Genomic DNA, 26,983 nt, shown 5'->3' with positions numbered 1-26,983 from the left:
AGAGGGGACTTTCATATGAGACGTTAGGAAGAGGGTGAAGATGTTGAGGCACTGGCACAGGTTGCCCAGAGAAGTTGTGGCTGGCCCATCCCTGGAAATGTTCAAAGCCAGGTTGTATGGAAAGTGTCCTTGCTCATGGCAGGGGGCTTGAAACTAGATGATCTTTAAGGTCCCTTCCAACCCAAACCATTCTATGATCCTATATAAAAATCTGCTTTTAGTTCATTAAAAAAAATTTTTGTATTTTTAAGAAAAAAATCAAAGTCCTTATAGTTGTAATGGACTTCTAATTATAACTGAGATTAGAACAAAAGGTGGGAGGAAATTTTCCAAATTCTTTCTCTTTTAAAAACAGATCAATAATTAAGAATAAATAAATTGAATCATCCAGTTGTTGTTCGCAGTTTTAATAGGCGGCGTCTCCTTTTCAACATGCCTTTTTTTAGAAATAAAATAGGATTATTCATCATGTTCTGTTGAAATATTAACTATTCTCATGATAAGTATTAAACTTCAAATCGAAACAAGTATAAAAGGTGCCTTTCCCATGTAGAAAGACATTTCACCACTAGAGGGGACTAGCAGACTTTATTGCCAGTGGGGTTAAAAAACAGCTGCATGTCAAACTGTCGGTGCTAGTTCCAGTTCAGAAAAGTCTTCGTGATTTCGTGGAAAACACTGCAAGTGATATATTATGTTAATTAATATATGGTGTAGAATATAGGATACCACTGAAGCTTTAATTTGACATTTATTCAGTAAGTATAGAATATATGGTACAGTATTTATAATCAAATGATTAAGAAGCTTGCTCCTCTTGCAAAAATGTAGAATTACATTGAATTATGTAAAACTAGACTTTGTTAAATTAAGAAGCTACTGTAAAACATAGAAATACTCATGTAATTTCCTAGCAGGAGAAATCTCTGTTCAACACAGAGCACTGTCCTTTGCTCATTATTGTAGCAACCATATTCAACCAGCATTATATTTATGGACATGATGAAGCTGTTTCTTCTGTCTGCTTTCATCCAGATGGGGAACATGCAGGGTAATTATCTTTCTTTTGGGGGGGGTAGAGATTTTGTTTGTTTATCTTGCTTTATCCTTTACAGTCTGTGGGTTTCATTTTGTTAAATTGCTACATGTTGCTTCCTGTAAATGCTAGAAAAAGCCAAGTGAAAGAACTGAGTGTAGTACTTTAAGTAGGCTGCGAATTGGTTTTGCTCAATCCACATTTCTGAGGCAGTTAATTGCACTGCCTTAACCCTGATCCTGAAAAAGTGTTTGCCTCCTGCAAAGCAGGCAATTAAAAGAAAAATATTTCAGTATTGCTTGGAATTCTTCAAGAAGTCACTGCCTCGAAATGATGCAGGGCTACATGTTGTAGCTCCATTTCAACAAAGGATCTAATAATTAATTGACAATGCTATATTAAGACATCTCAGAAAAATGGGTAAGAGTTCTCAAAGTGGGGTTTTTTTGACCCTCACCAGCATGACACACCATTGATGCGTGGTCTGGCCGTGATTTCTTCTTCCTCTGAAGCATCATGCACGAACCATAGTAGAATAGCATGCATTACGTGCTGTCACACTCATGTATATGGATTCCTGAAACTGAGTTTCCTGAGGGCCGAAGCAAATTGCAGTAGAGGCAAAGCACTGCAACACTGGTGCCTAGCCCCAACCCACCTTCCCTCCTCTGTTGTGTATTGCAGGTAGCATTGATGAGAGCAGAATCTTAGCAGGAATGTCTCTGTTATCTGACACATCTCCTCTCCTGCAGCATCTGAGGGTTTTGGGTCATGTGAAAGGACTTCATGTGGAACATCACCTTACAGCAAGGGGAAATCCTTCCTTTCAGCACCCACATTTGTGGCATCACATGATGTAATCCAATGGTTCTATTGTTTCCCTGTCAAGTGTGGATTTTCCCCATGATGTTCTTACTCACACTATATTGCTGGAACAAATCCAGTTTCCTGTGCTCCAACTTTTGTTGAGCAGTGGGTAGGACTGGTTGGTTGATAAGTTTTTCCAGTCTTATTTGCTTACATGCTTTGCTGTTCAGCATGGGCAGTCTCTTCCACTTTTCTTCCCACCACCTGCAGAGTCCTGATGCCAGAATTTCTTCCCTTAGCCTCACACCCACCCTCAGAAAGACTGATAAGGGTTTGGCAGCTTCTCCTCTGGGAGCTGCGTGAGCCTCATGTAATAAGAACACAAAGTGCATTCAGAGTTATTTCCTGAAAATCATAAATCATTCTCCTACTGTCTGTGCTTGCTTGCTAAGGAAAATAAAATGCCCTGAGATCAACCTACTACTGTTCAACATTGAACCAAGAAAAACCAGCCTCAGCAGGTTGCCAGGATTTGCTGGAATTAGACATTTTTATAAAAAACTACATACATTTCTTTTTTCATGTGCTGTACAGAATGCTGACAGTTTAGAGAAGGCAGTAATTTAACCTTCCTTGTTTTGGCTGAGTTTTTTCCCCAATGAGGTTTTCTCCCAATTAAGAGCAATTCACTAGTAAAATGTTTATGCCTTTCCTGTATTTATTATCTGTTAAATAATGAATGTTAAATTTTAAATGCTGCACCTGGGAAAATATGTAAATACTGTATGATATGAAGTTCTGTTTAATCAGGAGTGTGCAAAATGTATTTGATCCTATAAAATGTGGTGTTTACCACATCAAACAGCTGAATACAGATTTCAGGTGTACCCAGTGACTAAATTTCTACAAGTTTGGTGGAGACTGAAGACAATCAAAGCTTCAAAGGTCAGAGATGAATCAACTCAGGTGCCAAGGTAGATGAGTTAAACACACAGATCATATGTTTGTCTGGGATGACAAACATATGCCCATATTTGTGGCATTGAACTGAAACAGTGATGTGGGCCTCTGTGTAGAAGAGAACATCTCCTCTAGCACTGACAGGAGTGTTATGTACACCTATTTGTACTCACCTTTATTGAATTATATTGAGCTATTTCAAGACATGTAAAAAGACCCATAAAAGTAATGTAAGATACTGAAACTTACTGAGATTTATGAAAAAGAACAAGGAAAATGTAGGTCCAAGGTACTTGTTTGTTATGAGTGAATCATGCTGTGCATGTGTTGATGCATAGAAACTGCCCTAATACCCAGCGAAGTAATGGTGAACAACTTCATCCGTCAAAAAGAAAAATAAAGGTGTGATATTTTTGTTACACCAGAAGGTTTGGATTGTTTGCTAGAGTTGTTTTCAAGTGGTAATAAAGTGCAAAGTTAAACTGTGATATTATAACCATGGTAATAAGTATCAGCATAAATTTGGTTGAAGCAATTTGTGCAGCTGATATGAAATGTGTTTTAATTCATTAATTGCTCTGCTTCAGAAATAATTAGAAATACAAAAACAAGACAATACCAGTAGTAAAAGGCACATATAAGGGCAATCTTAACGCCCAGAGAATTTTGGATGTTGTATCACTTTTGGGAGGATACAGTAATCTAAAACTCTCAGTCAGACCTGACAGTCAGTAACTTTGGAAGGGCTGATCCATTCAATTCAGCAGGATGACAGTGCATAAGTATTTTTATGGAGAAATATAAAGTACACTCAATTCACTGGATGGCTGAATTAACTGAAATTAGAAATTATGCAAAAGAAAAGAAGAGCAGTTCATCACTGAAACTACCAATAACACGCAGTAAATTCTCTGAATTTTCAAGTCTGGATAACTTTCTAAAAGATACACATGCACAAAATGCAAGCTGTTTTGATGTGTGTGTGGATAAACAGTAGTAATGTTACAGTTATGAACTATATACTTGATAAGATGCAATGTTCTGCTATTAATTTTAAAATGCCTTTGTCTTCTTTTAAAAGAAAATCAGGTTAGAAAAATTTTAACCCTGAAAATTATTTGTGTCACATTATTGTTACTATAGCAGAGCATATTGTGGTTTTAATTTCTATATTATTGTTTTAACAGAAGTAGCCTGGTTGATAATGTTGCAAAGGAAGAAAACCAAGTCAAAACCAAACTTGAGAGTCTAACAAAATTGAGAGCCTTCATGAGTCAGCATATTGTTTAAAATAACTTTATATTAAGTGAAATAACATACTAAGGGAAATGTAAATATACATGAATATATCAATGTTCTAACACAATAACAGTATTGCATTATAAACTTTGCTTTTCTCAGCTAACAATTTATAGGCAGTTTAACATTTTCCACAATAAATGCTCAGTTTGCTTAAATCTTCATTTTATATTCAGGAGTAAAGATAAATCTAAATTATTCAAAGCAACACTTGAAATAAAAAGCTACTTCCATAGAACAGATAAATGTTACAGGTTACATTCAGTCAGAGCTGTACTCTCTGAATAAGAGAGTAAGAGCTGTACTCTTACTCTTTGTAAGCACAGAGAAAGTACTGTAAATTCCCCAGATGTCAAGTACATCATGAAAAGAAGGCAAAGAAAAGCCTATTGTTCATTTCCATTTTAACAAGCACTTTTAACAGGTCGTCATTTCTGTTAAGACTCATCTTACTGAACATTAAGCACTTAGATGTCAGATGTCTAGTATTAGTTAAAATCCAGTAAGTTAAAACACAGTAAGTTCCTCTGTAATCAATCATCAATAATTAATGCATTCTTATTTCTAGACAGTGAGCTGTTCCTTTTTAAAGGCAGACCATATGTAAACTCCACTTTGCTATCATGTATTAGACCTGTTGAAGTCAGATTATTTGAAGCCCAGTTTTGAGCATACTTGTTCCTAGCCATTTTATAGTGGGACAGCCTATGTCCTCCTTGTCCCTCAAGTTAGGACATCCTGGCAGATCCATCATCTGTATGAAGTTCCTACACAGCAAAATACAGGCCATCAGAGCTTTCAGAGTTCCTTAGTAAGTTGCAGTAATAAGGGATGTGGATAAAAGATGTAGAATTTTGGTATCTCAAGAATGCAAATATACACAGATACTAATTTCTCTGTAGGAGAAAATGTAGATCTCAATCTTCAGAGAGCATAACAAATACAAAGGAAGTCCTTAAATCTTATTTGGTTGACTTCAAATGACTTTTGAGATAAAACTGGTGCATATTTTGAAAGCACCTGGAAATGTTAATAATTTGCTTCCTGAAGAGCCTCTGGCTATAGTCAAAAATATAAAAGCAAAGATATTGCAAAGCATTACAAATTGAGTGCAACTTAGCTCAGGTCACAGAATGAAAGGGAGAAATAAATCACTGAGCCCTGGATCAGCTACCAGACTACTTAATAGGTTTAGTATTTAAAAAAAAAAAAAAAAAAAAAAAAAAAGAGAAAACGCCTCAACCCTCTTTTGGGAAAAGGTTACCCACATTGTAGATTTGTTAGGTTTGTTTTACATGCTACTTTGTAACACCGCTACTCCAAGACACTTCCTTAGTTCTGCTGCCCTCTTTTCCAGCTGCTGAATGTTCCAGTGCCATTGTCTTTTATTTGAATGGAGTTTGTTCAGCTGGGAATGCAGACGTTTTAGAATAGCATCGTATCTTTTATTCTGTACCTAATAAAATGGAATAAAGTTCACTTCAAAATTTACTCAAGTGAAACTACTTACAGAGGTGAGTCCAGCTCACCTAAGTGTAGGTTCTGACATTTGACCAAGTCATTCCATGTTCACTTTGCAGCTACTGAGGAGATACAGACATTTAGGAACCCATTCATCTGAGTTATTGCAGATACCTACTTTAAGACAATATTAATCATGCACCTCCCACTAAGGGAAGAAAAGCTATGTCCTGCTAAGAGCTTAAGTGGGGAGTTCAATGTGGGTATCTGCTCTGCAGATGTCCAAAATTTAACAAAGTAAATCCCACCCAAAGAGTCAGCACCTCACAGCTGTGGCAAAATTTCTACATGGAAAATTTCAGGCTAAGGGGTTAGAGGTGAGAAAGGAAGAAATTTTCATTATTTGACAAGTGTGTTTGGGTATAAGTCAGAATACAAGTGAGGTAAGGCTGTAGTTAACACCTTCACTGTTGCACTGCATTTAGAAAGCTAGTTTTTCTTAGAAAGGCAATACTGTGGCAATGAAGCACTGTATCAATTTTGCCTTCACTGCTGCCTTATGTGGTATAATGGCTGCAGGCGACCCTCTGATGATTTGCATTCTGAAATCTAAAAGCGCGAAACACTCATCATAATAAAATGGAAATAATGGGCATTCACTCAGTGAAACTTTGGGCTTACTTACCCTAGCTGGAATGGCATATGAGCAGCAGTGTATAATTATTCTTATGTCTGCTTATTGTAACATTGTTAAACTGTATTTAACATACACATGATGGCCTCTAGCTGCATCAGAACTACAACACTGCCAGTGACTTTTGCAACGCTCTGATTCATGTTTTATAAACTACACTGGTGATGGGTTGTCTTCCTTCATGTTGCCTGGCTCTCCACTATAATCCTCCACAACTTTTTCAGAGAATCTGTCAGATGCACTCATCTGAATGAGCGCTTTCAGGATGTGAACATCACTAGGGGTTGTAAGACACTGAAACTTTATGATCAATATTATCTACTTTTTTTAGAAATGTGTTTCTAGCATCATTATTGGGAACTGTCTGCAACATCTGCTGAGGCAGGGAGTACTAATATGCTTACCAGACATAGAATCATAGAATCACAGAATCACAGAATGGTAGAATGGTTTGGGCTGGAAGAGACCTTAAAGATCATCTAGTTCCAGCTCCCCTGCCATAGACAGGGAAACCTTCCACCAGACCAGGTTTCCCAAAGGCCGTCCAACCTGGGCTTAAAGACTGCCAGGGATGTGGCAGCCACAGCTTCTCTGGGCAACCTGTGCCAGTGTCTCACCATAAGCAATTCTTGGTATCTGTCTGACTCATGTGTAGTCATCTCTTATCAACCAACCAAATTTAGGTGTCAGAAGTCTGCAGCTGAATCACACCACTGCAGCTCAATGGAACCTCATCCATGTGTCTAGTATCTCACTCTATTTCTGTGCTTATCTGTCTTGAGTATTCTTTCGTCAGTCGTGCTGATGACTGCTGGGTATTAATGTCTCTGACTGTTGACTGTCAGTTTTTATATTAAAAATCAGACTGCTTTCCAGAAAGTACTTAAAAGAAAATAATACCATGAAAGATTCAATTTGTAAACCTGCTTCTTTTCGAGACAAAAAGATTGTATAATCCAAACAACTGAAGAACAGGTTAACCTTCACTGTTTAATTAAACTTGATAACAGAACATTATTTTTAGGCTGTCTAATTTCACTTTTGGTGTAGAGAACTTTCTTAAGGGGAGATTGCCTTGATAATAAAATATGTTCTCATATGCTGGATAGCACAGACCTAAAGTGGCTGTGCTTTGCTTTAACTTTTAAAAATTCTCTGCTGTTCCCTATCACATGAAAAACAGTTCCTTTTACCTCCTACATTTTACAATGGGCAATAGAACTAACCTGACATCAGTTAATCTCTGTATTTTCAAGCTTCACTCATTAAATTTTGTGGCATTTATTTGAACTCACAAGATGAATGATGTGAAACTTCCAAACTGAAAACTATCTAGACATACAAAGTATTTCAGTGAGGAACAAAATATAAAATATGGTTCAATTATTTAAAAAGAGAAGGTTTTAACTATTTATCAGAATTTTATCTTGGCAGCTAATTAGACGGTGCTGCGTTATCCCTCATTTAATCTCAGCTCAAATTAGGTTGATTCATGGGAAGTCTATTTTCTTGGTGCAATTGATTCTCTCATTGATGAGTTATCAGGAACCATGAGACAAGTCATGAATTATCAAGCCAGCAGTGGAATTTAAAGTATTTCAAAAGTATTACAGAAATAAAAACCTGTGCATTTTGATTTGCCATCATTCAGTGACCTCTTTCTTCTCAAGATATCATTTCAGAAGTTCACAGCTGAATTCCTTCTTTAAGACTCAAGAAAAAAGGTTCTTAACATAAGTTTTTCTCATGGTAGCAATCGAGTTCTGAATTTTAGAAAGACTATCAGTATAAAGAATTTAAGACAGCACGGTTAGTGTACGTACTTGAATAATGCATGGCCAGCAACAGTGCATAAATACTTCAAAATTCATTTGCTCTACCTAAATTCTGTCAGATGAACAGAATGTAATTATATTTTATTCAAATGACTCACCTCAATTTCTTTTCTAAGCTTAGCATGCATTTTTCTCTCTTTGTCAAGCAAATCTATTTTATTACTGATGCACTCTTTCAATGTCATGATTTCCCTTTGTAAAAGCGTAATTTCTTCCTGCAGATGTAAGTCAAGAAACAGAAATCCCTTAAAAAGTTGCAGTGCATCTATTAAACTAATGTAAAATGTCACATTTTAACAGTCTTGCTTCATTAATATGGATGAGATAAAGATATATAATAAACAGCTTCACATTAACATAATTAATAATAATTAAATTAATTAATTACAAATTGAAATTGAAAATAATAATTAAAACAATTCATAACATGGCTTACAAAGGTACACATAATTAGGAAGATGCATCCTTGATCTGAAATTTGCAAGCAACTACAGCAATACAGGAATTTGAACTCATTTTGATTGTCTTAATTTTGTTTAAAATGTAATTTATTGGAAAATCAAAGAATATTTAATGTAATCATGTAATATTTGAGATAGATTTTTCTTTCTCAAGGGGAAGTACAACGTTAATGAATCTCTATTTAACCATTATTTAAAGATTTGTTTGTACAACCAGATTTTCATCAATTTATATGAGAAGAGTAACACCCAATCTTCTCTAATGCAAGTTGTGTCAGACTTTTAATCTGTGACCCCATTCCAACTTCACAATTGGTTTTGTTCATGTAATGGTAAAGTTTTATGTTGAAAGATTCTTACATGGTAGTTTTTAATAAGCATTGCAATTAGGGTCAAGTAAAAACAACAGTGTAGGTCTACAATACCAAAACAAATATCTTTTCCTTCTCTCCTTCCTTCTGTTTCCATCTCATCAAATCTACCTCCTGCTGGCAAACAGCTCAACTTTAGTTTGTTACCTGAAAGCAACTGTAAAATACTGTGCTCTTGCAGGAAAAATGGAACAACATGGCAATGTTCCACAGAATTCTAAAGAGTATCCATTTAAGTTTATCCAACAACCCCAAAAAGACCACAAATAGTTTGGCAATCATATAGTTTAATCATATAGCTTATAGTTTACAGCTCTGTAATTGTTTTCATAGCTGAGTTCATTTGATCACAGAATGAACCTGACTTTCACAACAATATACAGGTAACAATAGCTTATGATTTTTTTTACTGCATACATCAAACATTCTTTAAATATTATAAGCATTATAAACTATCTATAGTCTCCATAGTCAGTGCCTCATGAAGCATAAATATATTAGACAAAATAATATTAGCTAAACTATGCCAAAATTATTTCATGATAAAGGAAAAGGATCAAAAAGGAAATGTAGTACCTGCACTTGTTTTATAACAGATCCTTCTGGATTCTGGAGATCATGCATTAACTCCTCTTTCTTTGTCTTTAATTCTAGAACAACAGCTTTCTTTTTAGCAAGCTCAATCATCACTGGCATTTTACTTTCCATCTCCCAAAAGAGATGTTTATGAGCCTTTATTTTTTCCCGATATTCATTATTTCTTGCAAATGTCATCTCAAACTCATCTTGTACTGTTTCTGCATCAAGCCTCAGCTTTAAATTTTCAGAATACAGGGCTTTAACTTCAGCTTCCACATTTTCACAGTGGTGTTTTATCATTTCTATGGCATCATCTCGCAGATATATTTCTCTTTCTGTTGTCCTTGTTTCTAACAGAATAGAATCCATTTCTTTTTCTAGTTCCTGGAACTTTGCCTGTAAAAGATTTCTGTTTCTTTTTTTAGTTAAACATTATAATTTATATTTATTCAAAACAGTCTTCATTTCCACTTGTTTAACATGGCTTGAATGGAAGACAGAATTCCATCTCCTAAAATTGTCACTTTAGAGGCACAATGCAAGAATATTGTCTTAGATTTCTCCCCTTAGATTGGGTTTAAATATGAAATAAAGTATCCTAGAAATTAATCTGAATTCCTTGTATTTGTAAAATACATAGGACATGACAGATCAAACTCAGTCCTAATGTTTGTTTAGAACTGAAATCTGATTAAGTTCTAATCAGACCAAAAGTAACTAACCATGTCAAAAATCGCCAACAAACCCAAACAAGCACACAGCTGGGTGTTAGGGGTGATGGAGCTTCCTAGCCTGTTCTGCTGAAGTTTTTAATCCCACATTTGTCACAGTAGTACTTTATTGTTGGATTAATCACAGCTAGTTTTATCCATCCTCCCCTTCTCCCTCCCCCCAAGAAATACGCATCTAGTCCTAAAAATGCTTCTGTATCTTCTCACTGATGAGAACTGAACGACTCCAGGAAGCAGTACTTCAACCTATCATAAGAAATCATAGACTCATAAAATGATTTAGGCTGAAAAAGACCTTTAAGATCATCAAGTCCAACTGTTAACCTAACACTGCCAAGTCCACCACTAAACCATGTCTCTTAAGTGCTACATTTACATGTACGTCTAAGATGGGAGGCTTCAACCGCTCCCTCAGAAAAGTTTTTTCCCCTCTTTGATGAGTACCAAGGGAGCATAGATGACTAACACAGGCTTAGTATCTGACCTGTAGGTGATGTAAGATAGCTAGAATGAATCCCACCCAACATGAGAGCCAACAGTAGTGCATTAAGTGAGAGAATTATCATCGTGATTTATGTCACCTATTATCTCCTCCCTAATGGAACCATTATGACTGCTGTGAAATCTCTTACTCAATGTCTTGAACAGATTAAGACATTATTAACTACTGAGAACAAAAAGTTTCTGTGTAACTTTTAATTTTGAAATCTTTGGCTATAATTTTAGCAGTATTTCAATCACTGCCAGCCACTATTTACTGTGGACAGGAAAGAGAAAGATGTTAATGGCAAAGATCTTCAGTTTTGGAAAGGAAATTACTGTTTTACATGTTTTCCATGGCATGCACAACAAAATAGGTATAAAGATGAAAAAAAACAGTTCGGCATTTCGATTTTAAGTTCTAAATTAGTTAACTTTGCTGTTTGTATGGAATTTCCTAGGGTTTGGGCTTTTTTGAAAGAAGTGTGTGGAAGACAAAACACATAAATGAGCTAAATTACCTGGGCTCTAAAGTCCTGTAGGTTTTTTCTGAGAATAGATACCCTTGTTTAATTGTTTGATAACAACTAAACTGTTGCAATATCATCATACTGTATTAGAGGATGGTATATACTTAGAAGAAAGCTTCTTGCAAAGTGTGACCAGTCAATTGACCTATCCTAAGCAGTTTTCATTGCTCCTTCAGAGAAGCTGTATCTTCATGCAAAATTTCAAAGATCAAGTGTTTCAGTTGGAAGGCTATTTAGAGGTGTTATAATTGGGACTATACTCTTTCCATCTGCATTCTCTCATGCTAAAAAATGCCTGAATACTATTGGGTCTTCCTTCAGACTTAAAGGTAAGTTTCTCAAGGAAAATTTGATCTCAAAGGTTAAATAATAATTGAAAGCTTAATAAATTCTGTGAGAGATTATAATAGAAATGATTAGTCTCCACAAAACCTACACGTATCCACTGATCTATAAAATACTACTAAATAAAACCAGTATTTAATGACTATCTAAGATGCCTACTTCAAATGCACAGAAAAAAAAAAGAATTTTGTATTAAAAGTATGCTACGAAAAAATGGCAAAGTCTGGTAAAAATATACCAAAAAAAACCCCACAACCCACCTGTTTTTACTATCTCCCCCACACACACCCCTTAATTTCTTAGGAAATCACAATAAAAAAAATCCAAAAAAGCCCTAGCTTTGTACTGAGTTTCTCTGGGTTTGCTTTGTAGTTTGCTTAGTGTTTTTGGGGGTGTTGCTTCATTTTGGTTTTATTTTTTTTCAAATGTAAAATAAAGCTTCTGTTAAAAGCTGTAATAATGAAATCTTGTGTTGAAACTTTGCTACTAACATCAGACATACAGAGTTTTGGCTAAGCCTAAATGCCGCACACAGGAACAGAATAGCTGCCTTACATTTAAATGTAAACACCGAGGAAAAAAAAACCAAAATACCATCAGATTCTTTTTTTATATGAATACTTCCTCATCTAATGAAAAAAATGAAATTAATTAGGCTACTCTAAGCAAGGTTTATTACCTGTAATTGGAAAAGAACTGTTTTGGCTTTTTCTATCTCTGTCACCTGGGAATGCTGCTGCTCTGCAACTTGTTTTACAACTTGAATTAGTGAAGGAGAATTTTGCTCGGCCATTTTAGGCAAACGTGCAGGACATGAAAAAAGTGAATTATCTTCATTTATTTAATTCCTGTTAATAAAAGAGAATAAAATGAAGGGCTTTCCTATGGGATACCAGATCAATATGTTACTTCATGTGGTTCATTTTTTATTAACAAGAACAGGTTACTAGTGGGCAGCTGCTCGAAGGCAGTGGTTGAGAATTAGAACTTTCTTGCAGAATTTTATAAAAATAACAATTGCAATGTTATTCTGGCATGTCTTCAGGACAGATCCTCAGTTTGTGAGTACAGCCATAGCTTTTTTAAGCATCTTAAAAGCATGAGAGCATGCTCTCACATTTAGCCCGAATATTTAAACCATTGCGGCTACCATATTGCAACCGCCTGAACTATCCTTATGATAAACAACAAATCGAGAAAGCTCTCACATGGGAAGTCACAAACTAGTATCACTGTAGAGACTCTCCCCAGCGATAAGAAAATATTTTGCATTATTTTTGTATCTCTTTGAATAGAATAATTAAGAATTTCTTTACTAATATAAAAATAAAATCTGTAATATTATACAAAGTGACAGCCAACCCTCAAGAGAATGCACTGAGTCGGCACAAGTACATCTTCAGGGCCAATGTATTAAACGGTGCTCAGATGACCCACAAACTCTACCTGAAGGCTGATAGTCCCGACTAAAAGGCGGACACTGCAGCACCAGGCGCCCCGGCGCGACAAGGCCACCCCGCTGCCCAGCCTGGCGAGGAGGGCGATGAAGGCAAACACCGCCCACCTCCCCCTCACAGCCACAACCGCCCCGCCTCAGAGCCCTCCCGCCGCCGGCCAGGGAGCGTCGGCCAAGGGCCTACCCCGCTGCGGGGCGTTGAGGGCTTAGGGAGCGTCGGAGAACAGCAGCGACTCCCGAGGCGGCGTGAGGGGAGCTCGGCCGCTAGCGGCTGCCAATGGGCGCTGAGAGGCGGGAGAGGGGCGGGAGGAAGGGGTCGTGCGTGGTAGGAGACGGGAAAAGAACGCGGGGAAGAGCTCATCCTGTCAGGAACGGGTGGGTAGGCCGCAGCGAGGTCTGTAGCGGCAGAGCAGCGTGGCTCTGCCTGTGGCTGAGGCAGTTTTGCTCAGCGTCATTTAGCTTCCACGTTCCCGAAGATACATAATTCATTGTATTAACTGAATTTTCCATCATAATTTCCTAGTATTTTATATACTCTCTGCATACAATCTGTTTATTTCATCCCTGTTTTGAAATGGCAGGAGCTGAGTATAATATTTCAGCTGGAGACGTTTCAATACTGTTCTGTATGATAGATATTTTCTGACCTTATCCTTTCTCAGCATTCTGCACCAAAAATAACCCTAATAATTATTTTTCCTTCCTTAGCCTGGTTGAAGAGAAGAAAATGATTGTGTTGGTCTCTCTTCATCAAGTCCCCCTGTTAATTTTTAAAGATCTACTTCAGACGTGTTAGTGGCATGGAAAGCCTCAGAAAGAACTGATTTCTGCAAATTTCATCAAAACACGTGCCTGTGTGGGGAAGGACAGGACGCTGACATCTCTTCCCTTTGGGAGGAGCAGTCAGGAGGATTTAGCTCTCATCCCTCTGCCCAAGTGATTGAGTGGAAGGGAAAGCAGGAGGAGAAATGGGGGGGAGGAGTGCCAAGGTGAGTTCTGGACCTGGCAGAAATGTAGGTTTGCTGCAGGAAGAGGAGACAGAGAACAGCAATTCACAGGAAATCACATCTGATGAATTATCCTCTGTTAATGGGAAAAAAAAACAAAAAAACAAAAAACTTTTATTTTCTTGTCCCTTTCTTCAGTCTTCATACACTTATCTGTCATGACTATGATTTTGTGACAGCTGAGAAGATGTATTTATCATCATTGGATTCTTGGACAAAGCCTCATATAAATCCCTCAAACCACCCCCCCCCCGCAATCCCCCCCTTGCCTTTTGACCATTGGCCTGTCAAAACATTCAGACTTTTTTTACAAAGGCCTACAGAATTTGTGGCTGCTCCCAGGGGGAATTGGAATCCCTGTTTAGGGCCTGTGGCCCTGAACACTGGCCTCGTAACCTCTTTATCAGGGTTCTTCCTTCTGAATATGCTTTCTTTTGACTGCCTGCCAAATTCTGCACTGGAGCATGCGGTTACAGCTCAGAAGAGGAAACTCTTTCAGTCTGCAGAAGTATAACTTCTTTGTGTTCTCACTCTGTTTTGCTGTGCTGTGTGTTTCTGAATCTGTTCGAGATTGTGCAAAGCTGATGCATTGGAATGTATGATGACAGCAGTGAGTTACATGGCAGGGTTAATGATGCTTCCGGGTTTAATACTTCCCAGGCACTTAATCATAATGGTGCCTTTCAGTACAGTCTGTTATTTCCTGTTGATACTGACAGCAGCAAAGGAGGGTCTTGTCATGAAGCAGAAATACAGGTTCCCACTACAATCTTACCTAGAATAGGAATTTCCATCTTGTACAAATCAAGACTGACAGTGAGAAGTGAGATATATAAAGCTGGTGGTGTGTGCTTGTATCAGATGAGATCTTTCGAGAGTTTAAGAGGATTGTGCTCCTGTGTAAGTAAATTCCTGTGTTGTAAACTTTGAGTTTGTTTATGAAAACTGCATGTACTTCAGTATTTTCATTGTAAGTACCCAGTCTTGTTTCTTCAAACTTGCCTAAATACATCTAAATTAAGAGGAGCAGAACGTTTAATTTTAATCCTGTTTAAGACATTTTTAGGTATTTCTTTTTCCTCCCAATTTTTTGTCTTTGCTGAAATTTTGTTACAAATGTGCTCTTATCCCTGCACATTTGGTCTGCTTTAATGATCTCTTTATTTTCTCTGGGCATCTCTCTCTGGCAGATGTGAATTATTTCTTGTTCTTCTGAGTATCTGTAAGGTAAAAATAGGATTCAGAGGTGCAGGAAATTGCCAGCAGTCTTGTGACCAGTGGGAAGGTTTTAAAATTAGATTTCCAGGGTATTTGAAAGTCACTTTTTGGATCTTTTTTCTGTCCTGGGCTGTCTCTTCTCTGCAGCCTGGTTTTATTTCTTTCATTGTTTCTTTTCTATATTCACTTTGCTCTTCTCCTTCTCACTACTGTTGCCTTCCTCTCTTCTCATTAACTGTTGTTTTCTTTTTCTTGATGTCTGTGCAAGAGAATCTTTTTACCCTTCAAATATTTGTACTGACAGTTTCAGAGAGTGAGTGAAACAGCTAATGGGTGGTCTTGGCTTGAAGTTTGTGCAAGTATTCGTTTTGCATTGCATTCTGAAATGAGCAAATGCACATAATAATTTCTGATGCAGGTACGTGCCATGAGACTTCCCATGGAACACTGGGACTGTAGAGCATGTTACTTTAAACCTGAATAATTGTGAATGCATTTCTCATAAGCTTAAACACTGCTGTGCTTGGCAAGCCTCTGCTTTGAGGAGGGGTTTGTTGGGGAACTTAGAAAGCAGTCAAACAGTTTTATTATGAGTGTAAGCAGTTTTACTTCTGACACCATTGACCTCACTAGAACTCTTGTGATGCAAAACTGAAAGGTGAATCAGTCCCATTGTTTCTTGGTGTACATCACAATAATTGCCCCGGTGGACTTTTTGCAATACACACAGAGAGCTTAATAACAGAAGCAATTGCCTCTCCCTCTGCAAACACTTTCCTTCCACCCTTTCTTTGGTGGTACTTTTCTGGGCAAGTATGAGGACAGCAATGAAATATACTTCCCTTCTACTACTGACATATCTGAAGTGGAGGAATAATCTGTTTGTCCACTACAGCCCTCTGTTGTGCTGTCTTTGCTGGGGCTAGTAGCTATGCCTAGATAGGGATCATGTCGTACTCATACAGGTCTCCCACAGAGAGTGTCAGGGTAGGGACGGAAATACCCTGATTTCCCAAGTCACGGTCTTTGACGTGAGTCTGTTTCGACAATGTTTTCTTAGCAAGCTCTTGTCTCTAAAATCTGTTACCAATCAGCTGTGTGTAAATTGTACTCTGAGCAAAATGAAGAAACATACAGCCCTTGGCAGATGCTTTTATCTGCTGTCACATTTTGATACTTTCAGTTCACCTGTTTTGATAGTCACTAATTTATCTTTGTAAGTGTTCAACTCGCAGAAAGCAAAACATCATTTTCATTCAGGAATATTTTTCTTCCAGTCTGGGGGAAAGAATAATTAAGAAAATAGAGAATGTTTTCTATAACGCCTACTCTGAATAAACAATCCATTAAAACCAGAAAGGTCTTTGATCTCTCATTTGAGTGTAGAAACTGGGAATCCATTGTCAAGCCATAAAATGCCAAGAAGGACAGCAAGTCCACCATAGCAGTAGGCCTCAAGTACACACAGAAGCAGTACTTTTGCAGGATAATGCAGTGTTGGGAGGCCAGAGCATGTATGTAGTTACAGGCAAATGAGGACTTGGTACAGGAACATAATGCAGGCATTCTCTGGTATGGTTGTCTCTGGTAGCAGAGCATGATTTCAAAGGCTTAAAAGATTCTTGAGCCCTTTGTTGTTGCAAAGATATTAATCTTCCTGCAAAGGAATCAGTATTCATGCACAATTTGCTACTGTACAAAAAAATTGTGGTGTTAAAGAATACTCTTAAATGTTTATGGGGTCTTACAACTGGTAATAAAACTGCGTGTATTCCTTCTAGATCAAGCACTGTGCTTAGTCATGAAATACGAGTTTTCTGTTCAAGCTTCCCAAAGCAGAGAGATCTAGTCTTTTGTTCTAGAACCCTGGAGGCTTGCACTGGAAACTGAAAAATTATTAGAGAAAATAATGTAAAACACTTCTGAAAGGATATGTAAAATAGGCTGTCATAGTGACAGAGAGAGGAAGGGACAGATGAGTTTCCACAGGCAGGCCTAGCTGGGCTTGAATCAACAAAGTTCTGAAAAGGGAAAAAATTCCATCAAAACTGGAATTACACTATGGGCCACAAGAAAAGCCCTGACCTATGGAATTATTTTGGATAAGCTTAGCATGTGCTGATTTTGGAATAGAGAGTGCAGCTAACGTAATGAAAATGCTGAGGCAGGAAGTTGTGCACATTATATTATTTTCATTATATATGCATATTATGCATATAACATGCATATTATATATGCATATTATATATATTGTATATAATATTCAATGTATGCATGTTATATTATTTTCATGTAGTTATGAATACTTCTTGCATTAATGAGTAAAGTTTCAGTAACCTGTGCTGACTTCATGTTGTTTGCATGTTGAAAAGAACTATACCAATCATATGCCCCACCACACAGAAGTCAGAAATTAGCAAGTCAAAGCTTTTTATATCAGAAAAGGGGGAAGTGAAAAGAGTCTTGTCAAGCCCTTTGGGAAAGACAACCTTGCACTCACAGCCCACAACCCCTGTTACCAGGAGGGGTAGCAGACATAGGCTCCACCTCAGCCATAAGTGTAAAATGCCTCCAAAAAAATTGTTGCAGAAGCTTCTCTAGTCCCAGCAAGATGAGGGACCTCTGTATATGGTTCCTCTCATGGGAACTTGAGGAGGGCCAACAGTCAGAGGTCAAGAAGACCCATTAGGCTAATGTGGCTAATTGGGACCCATGTGGCTAATTGTTTCAATAAATCTAATATTATGTACCATCCCAGACCTGGAAAAAGCCTGAGGTAGGAAGGGTGAAGGGAAATATCTAAATATCTTAATACATACATAGTAATTCCCATTTCCACTACTTTTCTTTTGCTACAGTTTCTTTTGATGCAGTGAGGAAATCCCAAGACTGTAATTACTGCTGTACTATCTTCTCTATACAGCATCACTGAATGATTTGCCTTAATAACATAATTCTGGGTTGGACTAATGATGATGTCTTGCCTTTTTCTTTGTTTTTCATGTTTTGTTACTGACTACTTGACAGTTGTGAGAATCTTTAAGTATTCTGCAGTATGGTGGAAGCAGTACTGGTAGATCTGTTCAGCCTACCAGCCAACTTGCAGAACATCCAAGAACTGCTATGTAACACACTGGAAACTATTGAGAAATGTTCTTCCATCCCTGCTCCATTTGTTTATGTCATGTGTTGCCAGAGGCAAGGAAGTGAAAGGAATGGTGAAAAAGAGTCCTTGCTTCCAGCTCTGAGTGGTTTTCAGAGTCTGAAGAAAAGACTGGAGATGGTACATGCCCCGAATACAGCTGCGGCTTTGTACACCATCAAACAAAGCCTGGATGAAAAAGACCTAAGCATTATTAAAGTTATTCTACCTACCTTAAGAAAAGACTTAATGAAAGTATATATAGATCATCTTTTTACAGCAGTCTACCAGTTTGAATTTGAGGATTTACAGATGGCATATGATTGTGAAAACCTGAAGATAGCTAAAACTCAGAGTGAAAGGCAAACACTTCCTATACAGGACATGGCACTCATCCAAAGCGAGATTCAGATGTACTTGGAAAGCCTGCCGAGCCTCAAAGGGGAGCTCACCATCCTCAGATCTTCTCTCATCCCAGGTAAAGAGGATCCCAGGTAACATATTTTAGAGAGACTAGTTTCCAAGCATCCTTCCTCAAGGGAATTGCAAAATGGGTAAGATTTGGAAATGTCTTCAGGCAGCAGATAACCCTAGGTGATGTTGTAATAGTGTATGTTGCCTGTAAGAGGGGGAAGTGTGAATAGAGATACAGCAAGACTGGCAAGGCCTGGGGCATGATCAGAGGAAAGAGAGGTCCAGGTTTAGTGAGAGCATTACTACAGACAGTAAAATCTCCTTCCTTCTGTGTGAGAATTAGACACTTCAGAGAGCTGCCATTATCTTCTGGAAAGGCTGGACAGGAGTTTCTCCTGGTCTGCAGCCTCAAGCATGCTTTGTTAATCAGACTGGTGTCTCAGTGTCCCTGCCATGGTATGACTTTTTACAGCAGTATGCCTCTGAAGTGGTGTGATTTTCAGGTCTCATACTTCAGAGTAATCAGGGGAAAGCTGAGGTTTGCTACTGCAAAAATTTGGAACTGTCTTTCCCAAAAAATATGTCTGAAATCATCCAGAGCATGAAAGGAACATGAGTTACTTAAAGGCATCTCTGCCTTCATTGTGCCTTCAAGGTTTTCACTGTGACTTTGAAAGGATCACACTAAGTAAGAGGTTTTTAGTCTTAACTCTAGTTATGTCACTTGTCAGCTGTTAAGATAGCAAAAATACCAGTTGTGGGACTATCTTCCGTGTTCAAATTGGATACACAAATCTCTGCCTCCCCATCACCCTGCACAGCAGGGTTTGCGTTCGGTACATGAAGCCACACTAAATAATCTGCATGGTAAAAAAGGAGGATTTTTTCAATAACACTAGAAATTCTTGCTGGTTTTACTGTGCCTTAGAAAAAAGTTTGAGATTCTGTGAAGTCTTGAGGACTAGTACTTCATTTGCCAAAAATGTTGGGAGAGTCCACCTTAGAACATTTGTTTAAAAATCTCTCATTTTCCTTAGTGAGTTACCCCTTCTCTAGGGTTTGCACTACAACTCTGCAAAAAGTCAGGCTAAATCTGCCAGGATTCCTTCTTGCTCAAACCCCTCTAACCTGGCCTCAGAGGATTATGGTTATGAGCAAAAAGGCAACTTAGAATCCTTAAATTTAAATGCCATAGCTAAATACAATGTAATGCAATGCTCAGCTGGCTGATTTCAGGTCTGTTCAGTATAAACCCGTATAATATCTAGAGTGGTCTTGTGTTGAAAGCAATTTTTTGTTGTCCTTTTTGCCTTGCCAGATGATATCTTCCTACATGGATTTACCACAAGGGCAGGTGGGATCTCCTACATACCAACTCTAAGCTCCTGCAATCTCTTCAGCAGTTCCAAGCGGAGGGACCCACAAGTTGTTGTTAAAGAAAATCTTCGCCGGCTAGCTAATGCTGCAGGATTTAACCCAGAGACTTTTCACAGAGTCAAGGTATCTTATCAAACAATTGATTTCTGTAAATAGATCAGATCTTCCTTCATGTATCACTGGCTGAAACTGTAGGCATTGTTCTTCTTTCTCAGCTAGGACTTGTGGGAAGCAGGACAACTAAAATATCTATGCTGGCAGTTTATCTGTGGGAATAGCCATCCAAACATCAGCCATTTGGCACTATATGGAGAAGCAGCACTGTTTCTTCCAAGTACATTCTAACATTTATCTTACCATAGACTAGAAAAATCAGATAAATGATCAGAGCAGTTTCTCTTGAAAGAAAAATGCATCGCTCCTATGGTGCCTTTCTATTGATAGAGCTGCATGACGTTTGAACAAAGGAGTGCTTGATTTCCACACATAATCTGTTGGTGCAGAAATGTTTCATGCCAAAGAAAAATCTTTGCATTAGTCAGAACTGCGGGTTGTGGGTTTTTTTCTGACATATCACTATCCATGTTCTGGTTTTGCCTTGACAGGTTGATCATGCTAATGCTGTGTGCATTATGGGAAAGACCGAACCTGACAGCTATGATGGAATAGTTACGAATCAGAAAGGTGTTACAATAGCAGCTCCAGGTGCTGATTGCATACCTGTGCTCTTTGCTGATCCTGTCAGAAAAGCCTGCGGTGCTGCTCATTCTGGTAGGAATTTTAAATCACAGAGATCAAAATAACTGGGAGACCACTGGAAGAAAGGGAGTTACAGACTAAGGAATACAAATCAGCAATGAAAGGAGCACGGAGTGAGAATGAATAAATGCAAGGTCACATAGCAGTGTAGATCCTACCCTGCCAAAACAAGATTAGACTTGAGAATAGTTTGTTTCCCAAGCTATGCATTTTTAAAGTATTTTATAACTGTAATAATGATTATTTATATATTTATACATTTATTTTTCTGATCCAGTAGCCAAAACCAAGTAATTTTCTTTGTAACCTATCTTACTTCCTACATAAAAAATGGCTCTAAAGCAAATGCCCCAGTAATCATTTCGGATCAGAAGAAATTTTTGTCTGTAAAACCTAATGAGAGTAAAACTAAAGCAAAGATGGTTAGCACAACCTGGGATTATGTCTGATTTCAGAAGACGTCACAGCTGTTGGGTGAGAACATATATCCTGTGGGGAGATTTTCCTGTTGAGGCTACTTCATTTCATAAAAAAATCATATTTATAAGGTGAAGGAGACTGCACAGCTGAGAGTTTCTCCTCAGCTTTGATGCCAGTACACCCCTTGATATGGCAGGAAGCTTCATCTCTGCCTAGAACCTGTGAATACCACCTAATTCATACAATTCTTCATGCATTCAATAAATCAGCCAAAATAAATTCAAACTTGTGATCCATCATTAGATGATCAAAACTTTGACTTCAGTAAAGTTGGGGGGGGAGTCCCCACCCGTTGCCTAGCAAGCTTAGGTTATAAAAGGTGAGAGGACTGAGAATTGTGGCCTGTGTCTGGGAGGAGAGGGGCTTTTGTAGTTTTTAACGGGGAGAAGGGATGAAAATAATTTTATCTGCTCTTGAAAGTTTTAAGTTTTATTTTGCAAGTGTTCAAACCTAATTATTGTTAAATACTTTAGTCTGTAGTTGCTCCTTTCTCTGCTGCCTCTTCATTTGCGTAGTCCCTGACACACTGCATTGTTTCCCCAGCCTACACCACTGCCTTCTCCAAGCATACCTCCCACATCTAGCCTGAATTCCTGCCTTGCATCTCTCAAGTTTTGGCCTTCATTCCCACGTCACAGTCCTTGCCAGGCTTCCAATTATCTTAAGTCCTTTCCTGCCTGTCCAACCCCACCTCAGTTAATGTTTAACTTGAACACGTTGCTATGTATACAAATCAATTAGGTATAAAGTCACTCAGTCTTTGGATGTGGAAAAGCAGAGGAAAGGTAATTAGCATATGCTGTCCTTCATTATGCCACACTCCCTGTGCAATGCAAAGCTTCCCGAGAATCAAAGTGAGATACAAGAACTCAAAGATGGGCTTTCTTCTATCCCAAAGAGTACCATAGTGCAAAGCTGGGCTGTCTTCTATCTATGCCAAACAATATCTCTAGCTTAAGCCTCTTGGGTTTTTTTCTCTAAAATAACACTAAAACCATTTTCACCCTATCACCATAAGAATAAGCTTCTGACTGTAACATATTTCTGTTGTCATATTCCCATTTAAATGTTTCAAGCAGAGAAGAAGCTGTAAATTATGTTCTAATAGCCCAAACCAGGACACTGGGAAAATGGAATTTTGGAATCCTAATCTAAACTCTTCTCTGTAGTTTCCATCTCCACTAAATTATATCAGCAGTTAATGTGTTGTGTTTTTTTTTTTAAATAATTGTTGTTAGATATATTTATTTCAGTTGCAAAGTTATCTATTGGTTTCTACCTTTAATAATAGCATATATTTTCAATACTATAAAATTAAAGAGACAATTTATACAATTTTTTCCTCAACCTCTCATTTCTCACAGGATGGAAAGGCACATTGTTAGGAGTTTCTATGGCCACAGTAAATGCTATGGTATCTGCATATGGCTGTAACTTGAAAGATATCCTTGTGGTGCTGGGCCCGTCTGTAGGACCTTGCTGCTATAAACTTCCTCACGAGTCAGCGGCAGAATTCCACAGAATTGATCCAAAGTGTGTGAGACTATTTGACTCTGCAAATCCTCATATTGATATTAGAAGAGCAACACGGTAAGCCTACTGCATGAACAAAGACTAATTCCACGTTAGTTATCAATAACTATTTTGATATTGTATTATCTAGCACTGTTATGGTGAGGGTCCTCACCATCTTAAAGTACTCCCTAGTATTTTGCAGATCAACAAATGATACCTGTGAATGAATGGTATCTGCTCTCTTTTGCTGGGTTTCGACCATTATTTTGCTTTTTTACTGTCAGTTTATGGATTATAGACAAATATTCAAATTAAATTTATTGGCTGCGAAAATCAATTATTCTAGTCTAATACTGGAAAAAAAAAAGAAAAAAAGCAAATGAAAGACCAATCGCAATAGTAGCACTGTTTGTTCAATTGGTACTTGAAGTGCCATCTGAATGATAGTGTCTTAAGGAATATGACAATGTACAAAAAATATTATTTTCTGTTTGTCTTTCTTCCTACAAGGATTCTTCTTGAGAGGGGTGGGATTCTTCCTGAGAACATCCAAGATGATTCTGTCACAGACCAGAACCAAAATATCACTTTCTGTACTGCATGCCACCCTGATAAATTTTACTCTCACTTTCGTGATGGGACTAACTTTGGGACACAGATTGGCTTCATATCAATCAAAGACTGAGATGGTAACTCTTACTCTTGAATAGTATTTAGAAAATAAGGCTGGTGCATTGTCTGGCATCCCTCTCTTCTCATAGATCTTTTTTCCTTTCCCAGACCTGCAGTGAGGAATAATGGGTCTTAAGATTCTCCTGCTTCTTCTCTTCCCTGACATTCTAAGGCAAGAATAAATGTCTGAGGTGTGGGGGCAATAATTCTTGTCTGAGACAGGGTGCAAAGGAAACAAGAGCAAAGCCCTTCTGCAAGGCCAGATGCAAGTTCCAATTTTTTTGAGCCTCTTTGACCAAATATTCCCCAGGAATCTCACTGACTTAGGGTGGTGGAAGCACAAAAACCCAGTCTTCGTTATCTTTCAGGTGAGAGCCTGAAAAAAGTGACAGAACTATGACATACTAAAAGAAGCATGACATTACTGACACAGGAAGGGAAGCCTATATTACACATTAACTGTTAGAGAATACCCAACTTCAATAGTTTCAGCAGAAGGTTATTATGCAATTATGTGCCTGGGCTTGTTTTGGGGTTTGGGTTGGTTTTGTTGTTTTTTTTTTTTGGGGGGGGGGTGTGTTGTGTTGTGTTTTTATTTTTTCCTTTGGATTAGTTTAAAGAAGACATCCAAAACACATTATTTTTCCTATGGAAAATAACTTGAAGGTGAGAAGCAAGGAGATACTGGGAGAGGGGGAGATATGGAAAAAAATTAACCCTTACTATTTTGTATTTTTTGATTGTAGAAAAAGTAGGACTTAAGACTCTTATTATTATATGGCATGTATGTTCATGTTTCCTTAGGATTTTTTCATTTAAACTGTTGGTGCTCTGCTAAAGTCTATTGAGACAGTCCTAACAATGCCAAGTTAGTTAATAAATATCTAAAAAGGGGGGTGGATTTAACTTCAGTTAATTTTCCTGACCAAGCAGCTGTTTTCTGGGAGCTGAAAAGCTAAGGCAAATCTTCATACTGCTGTTAATGCTACAGCTTTGAAGTTACTAAATTGATAAAAATGTCCCACCATAAGAAATTACCCTGGTGCTGCTTGAACTCAGCCTGAACTGAAGGACTTCACCCCTGGCAGTGTTCAAGGCCAGGTTGGATGGTGCTTTGAGCTACCTGGTCTAGTGGAATGTGTCCCTGCCCATGGGAGGGCTGGAACTGGATGATCTTTAAGGTTCCTTCCAACCCAAACCATTCTATGATTCTAGGATTCTCTCTGTTTTAGTAAGCTAATTCTAAGTGTGCACTGTTTTCTTTTGACCATAAAAAAATCCCTCTCGATGTTACAGTAGATGTGATAGTTCCTCATACATAGACAGTGAGAGATTCCTAACAGTAAGCCAATGCTGACTGTAAATTGCAAAGTTGCCAAGCATAAGCCTCGGGATAACTGTCCGCATGACGTATTTTCTATTTTGAATTCAACGATCTTGATCAGTTCTAGACTTCTATGTCCACTAGAGGTCAGTGCTGGCTCACGCTGCATTTCCAGCCCTGGCTGCACTGCACATAGGGGTTTTCAAACCACGCATTTTGAAAAGTGCTGTACAGCATATGCTACTACTTTTGCCTATGTAAACATCTGCCGAGTTATTCTGGCAGCAATGCTTGAAGCGTAATCTATTTTTCATCTCATTGGGCTGTGATTTAGAGCTGACCAAATTGTATCTTTCCTTGTCCTCTGAGAGAACAGACATTTTAAATAACTTTCCTTTACCTGTGAATGGTATTTCCCCAGAAGAGAGCCTGGTTCCGAGTATGTTACCTTCTGACTATAACCACCTCCCAAAACAAAACTTCTTTCAACTCTCCTTCCTTAGAAATATGATTCCTCTTCTGCTGTAGCACTGCAGGCCTTGACAGTAAAAATTCTTACATTTTCAGTTACCACTTATAAACCTCGTTGTTGCTTTCATCATTCTCAGTTTCTTTAGTATCACTGTGGTGATGTTCATAGTTGGGTTCAAACTAGAGGTTCATGCTCCAGCAGGGGCAACACTCACACTCCTCAACTTAATGTTGCCAAGCACGTTACTGCACACTACTTGATGATGTGTGTGGTATGTATATGTATGATGCATATTACTGACTTATTTCAAATATAGGATAATAAAATTGTATGGACATTGACAGGATTATCTTGCTGCGCTAGGTAAAAAAAAAACAACAGCCTACCTTCATCTTTTAATTCTGTCCCTTTGCACTGGTTGGCATCTAAGTGTGAACCACTTTATGAGCACTGATGGATATAACAGTGACGTGAGTAAGGTGTGTCCTTCTGCTGTTTCTGCTGTGGGGGCAGTAGCCCCACAGAGTCTTCACTCCCTGCACCTGAAGTTCTGCCAAAGGTCATTTGGCAGTGCTCTTCGCATAGCCCTCTTCCCTTGTGGATTAAGAGCATGCCATCAAAAGCAGCTGCGTTACTCAGTTTTGCAAGGACTGCTTGACAGCTAAAGCATCATGGAACCACAGAATGCCAGGTTTGAAGAGACCTCAAGGATCATCTTGTTCAACCTGTCTTGGCAAAAGCACAGTCTAGACAAGATGTCATAGCATCCTTTCCAGCTGAATCTCAAAATTGTCCAGCTTTGGGGAAGTGCCAATTCCTGGGTGAGAATATTCTAATGGCTGATTGTTGTTATTGTGAAAATTTTTCTCTTGTGTCCAACCAGAATCTCCCTGGGAGTAACTTGTGCCCATTGTCCTTTGTCTTTTCTGTATGACTCCTTGTAAAAAGGGCGTCTTCATCTTCTTTGTAGCCACCCTTTAAATATTGGAACATGGTGATTAGGTCTCCCCTGAGTGTTCTTTTGTCAAGGCTGAACGAACCCAATTCTCTAAGCCTTTCCTCATATGGCAGGCTTCCCAGTCCTTGGATCACCTCTGTGACCTTAGCTGCCCGTGTGCCTGCTGTTAGCCCATCTCACCTCAAGGATGGTTTTAAACTAATGCATTTAACTTTGCAGCAAGTAGAAAGACCTTGTAGCCATGCTGCTACAGTTCAAATGCTCAACAGTATATTAAGTCACAGTAACATGATACTGATAGTAAGCCCTGGTTTGTTCATGCCTGCTCAAGAGTGACAGCAGTGACTTTCTGTTTAGAAAAATACCACTTACAGGTTGTAGTAGCACTGTGCAAGCTGGACACCATGTCAGAATGGGCAGAAGCACCTAAGGCTTTACGTTTAGAAGACAAATTGTTACCACAATCATTGTTCATTATTTCTTTTATAACGAATTACCTAGACTGTAAACCTGTCAAGACAGAAAGCAGCCATTTGTACATGGATTACTGTGATAGAGAGCTCCAGGACCAATAAGAAAATAACAGTAATGTTCAGTCGC

The 26,983-nt window shown here is 38.3% G+C and overlaps 2 protein-coding genes and 1 long non-coding RNA gene across 6 annotated transcripts in view; 1 reads left to right on the top strand and 2 right to left on the bottom strand.

The window, feature by feature from the left end:
* Positions 1-4,085: 4,085 nt before the first annotated feature.
* LOC133221200 (uncharacterized) lies at positions 4,086-4,716 on the bottom strand. The gene is made up of 2 exons (XR_009727928.1): positions 4,414-4,716; positions 4,086-4,382 (listed from the first exon to the last, which is right to left on the bottom strand). It is a non-coding gene; the product is annotated as an uncharacterized LOC133221200 (long non-coding RNA).
* A 644-nt stretch (positions 4,717-5,360) lies between these two features.
* CCDC122 (coiled-coil domain containing 122) lies at positions 5,361-12,667 on the bottom strand. Its single transcript, XM_061369900.1, has 4 exons — positions 12,269-12,667; positions 9,501-9,899; positions 8,191-8,307; positions 5,361-5,558 (listed from the first exon to the last, which is right to left on the bottom strand). The coding sequence occupies exons 1-4, from the start codon at positions 12,380-12,382 to the stop codon at positions 5,394-5,396; spliced, it is 795 nt and encodes a 264-aa protein (XP_061225884.1). The 5' UTR covers positions 12,383-12,667; the 3' UTR covers positions 5,361-5,393.
* Positions 12,668-14,533: 1,866 nt separating this feature from the next.
* The window catches only part of LACC1 (laccase domain containing 1), a 266,101-nt gene continuing 253,651 nt past the window's right edge, over positions 14,534-26,983 (top strand). For 2 of the 4 annotated variants that reach the window (XR_009727934.1, XM_061369917.1), the window contains exons 1-5: positions 18,063-18,890; positions 20,145-20,326; positions 20,809-20,974; positions 22,807-23,032; positions 23,468-23,646. Coding sequence is in view for 3 of the 4 variants with exons in the window: in XM_061369917.1 (XP_061225901.1) it covers positions 18,326-18,890; positions 20,145-20,326; positions 20,809-20,974; positions 22,807-23,032; positions 23,468-23,642 (1,314 nt within the window). In the remaining variant the exon portion in view is untranslated. Of the gene's footprint in view, positions 14,953-18,059; positions 18,891-20,144; positions 20,327-20,808; positions 20,975-22,806; positions 23,033-23,467; positions 23,647-26,983 lie in introns of those variants that run through there. The other 2 variants (XM_061369916.1, XM_061369918.1) reach the window with 2 other exon arrangements.

This window comes from Neopsephotus bourkii, unplaced genomic scaffold, assembly GCF_033783945.1.
Source record: "Neopsephotus bourkii isolate Nb327-2 ecotype Australia unplaced genomic scaffold, CSIRO-AGI_Nbou_v1 NB_1520, whole genome shotgun sequence".
Taxonomy (NCBI): Eukaryota; Metazoa; Chordata; class Aves; order Psittaciformes; family Psittacidae; genus Neopsephotus; species Neopsephotus bourkii.
Note: the sequence above shows the minus strand (reverse complement) of the source record. Positions and strands in the feature narration are given on the sequence as shown.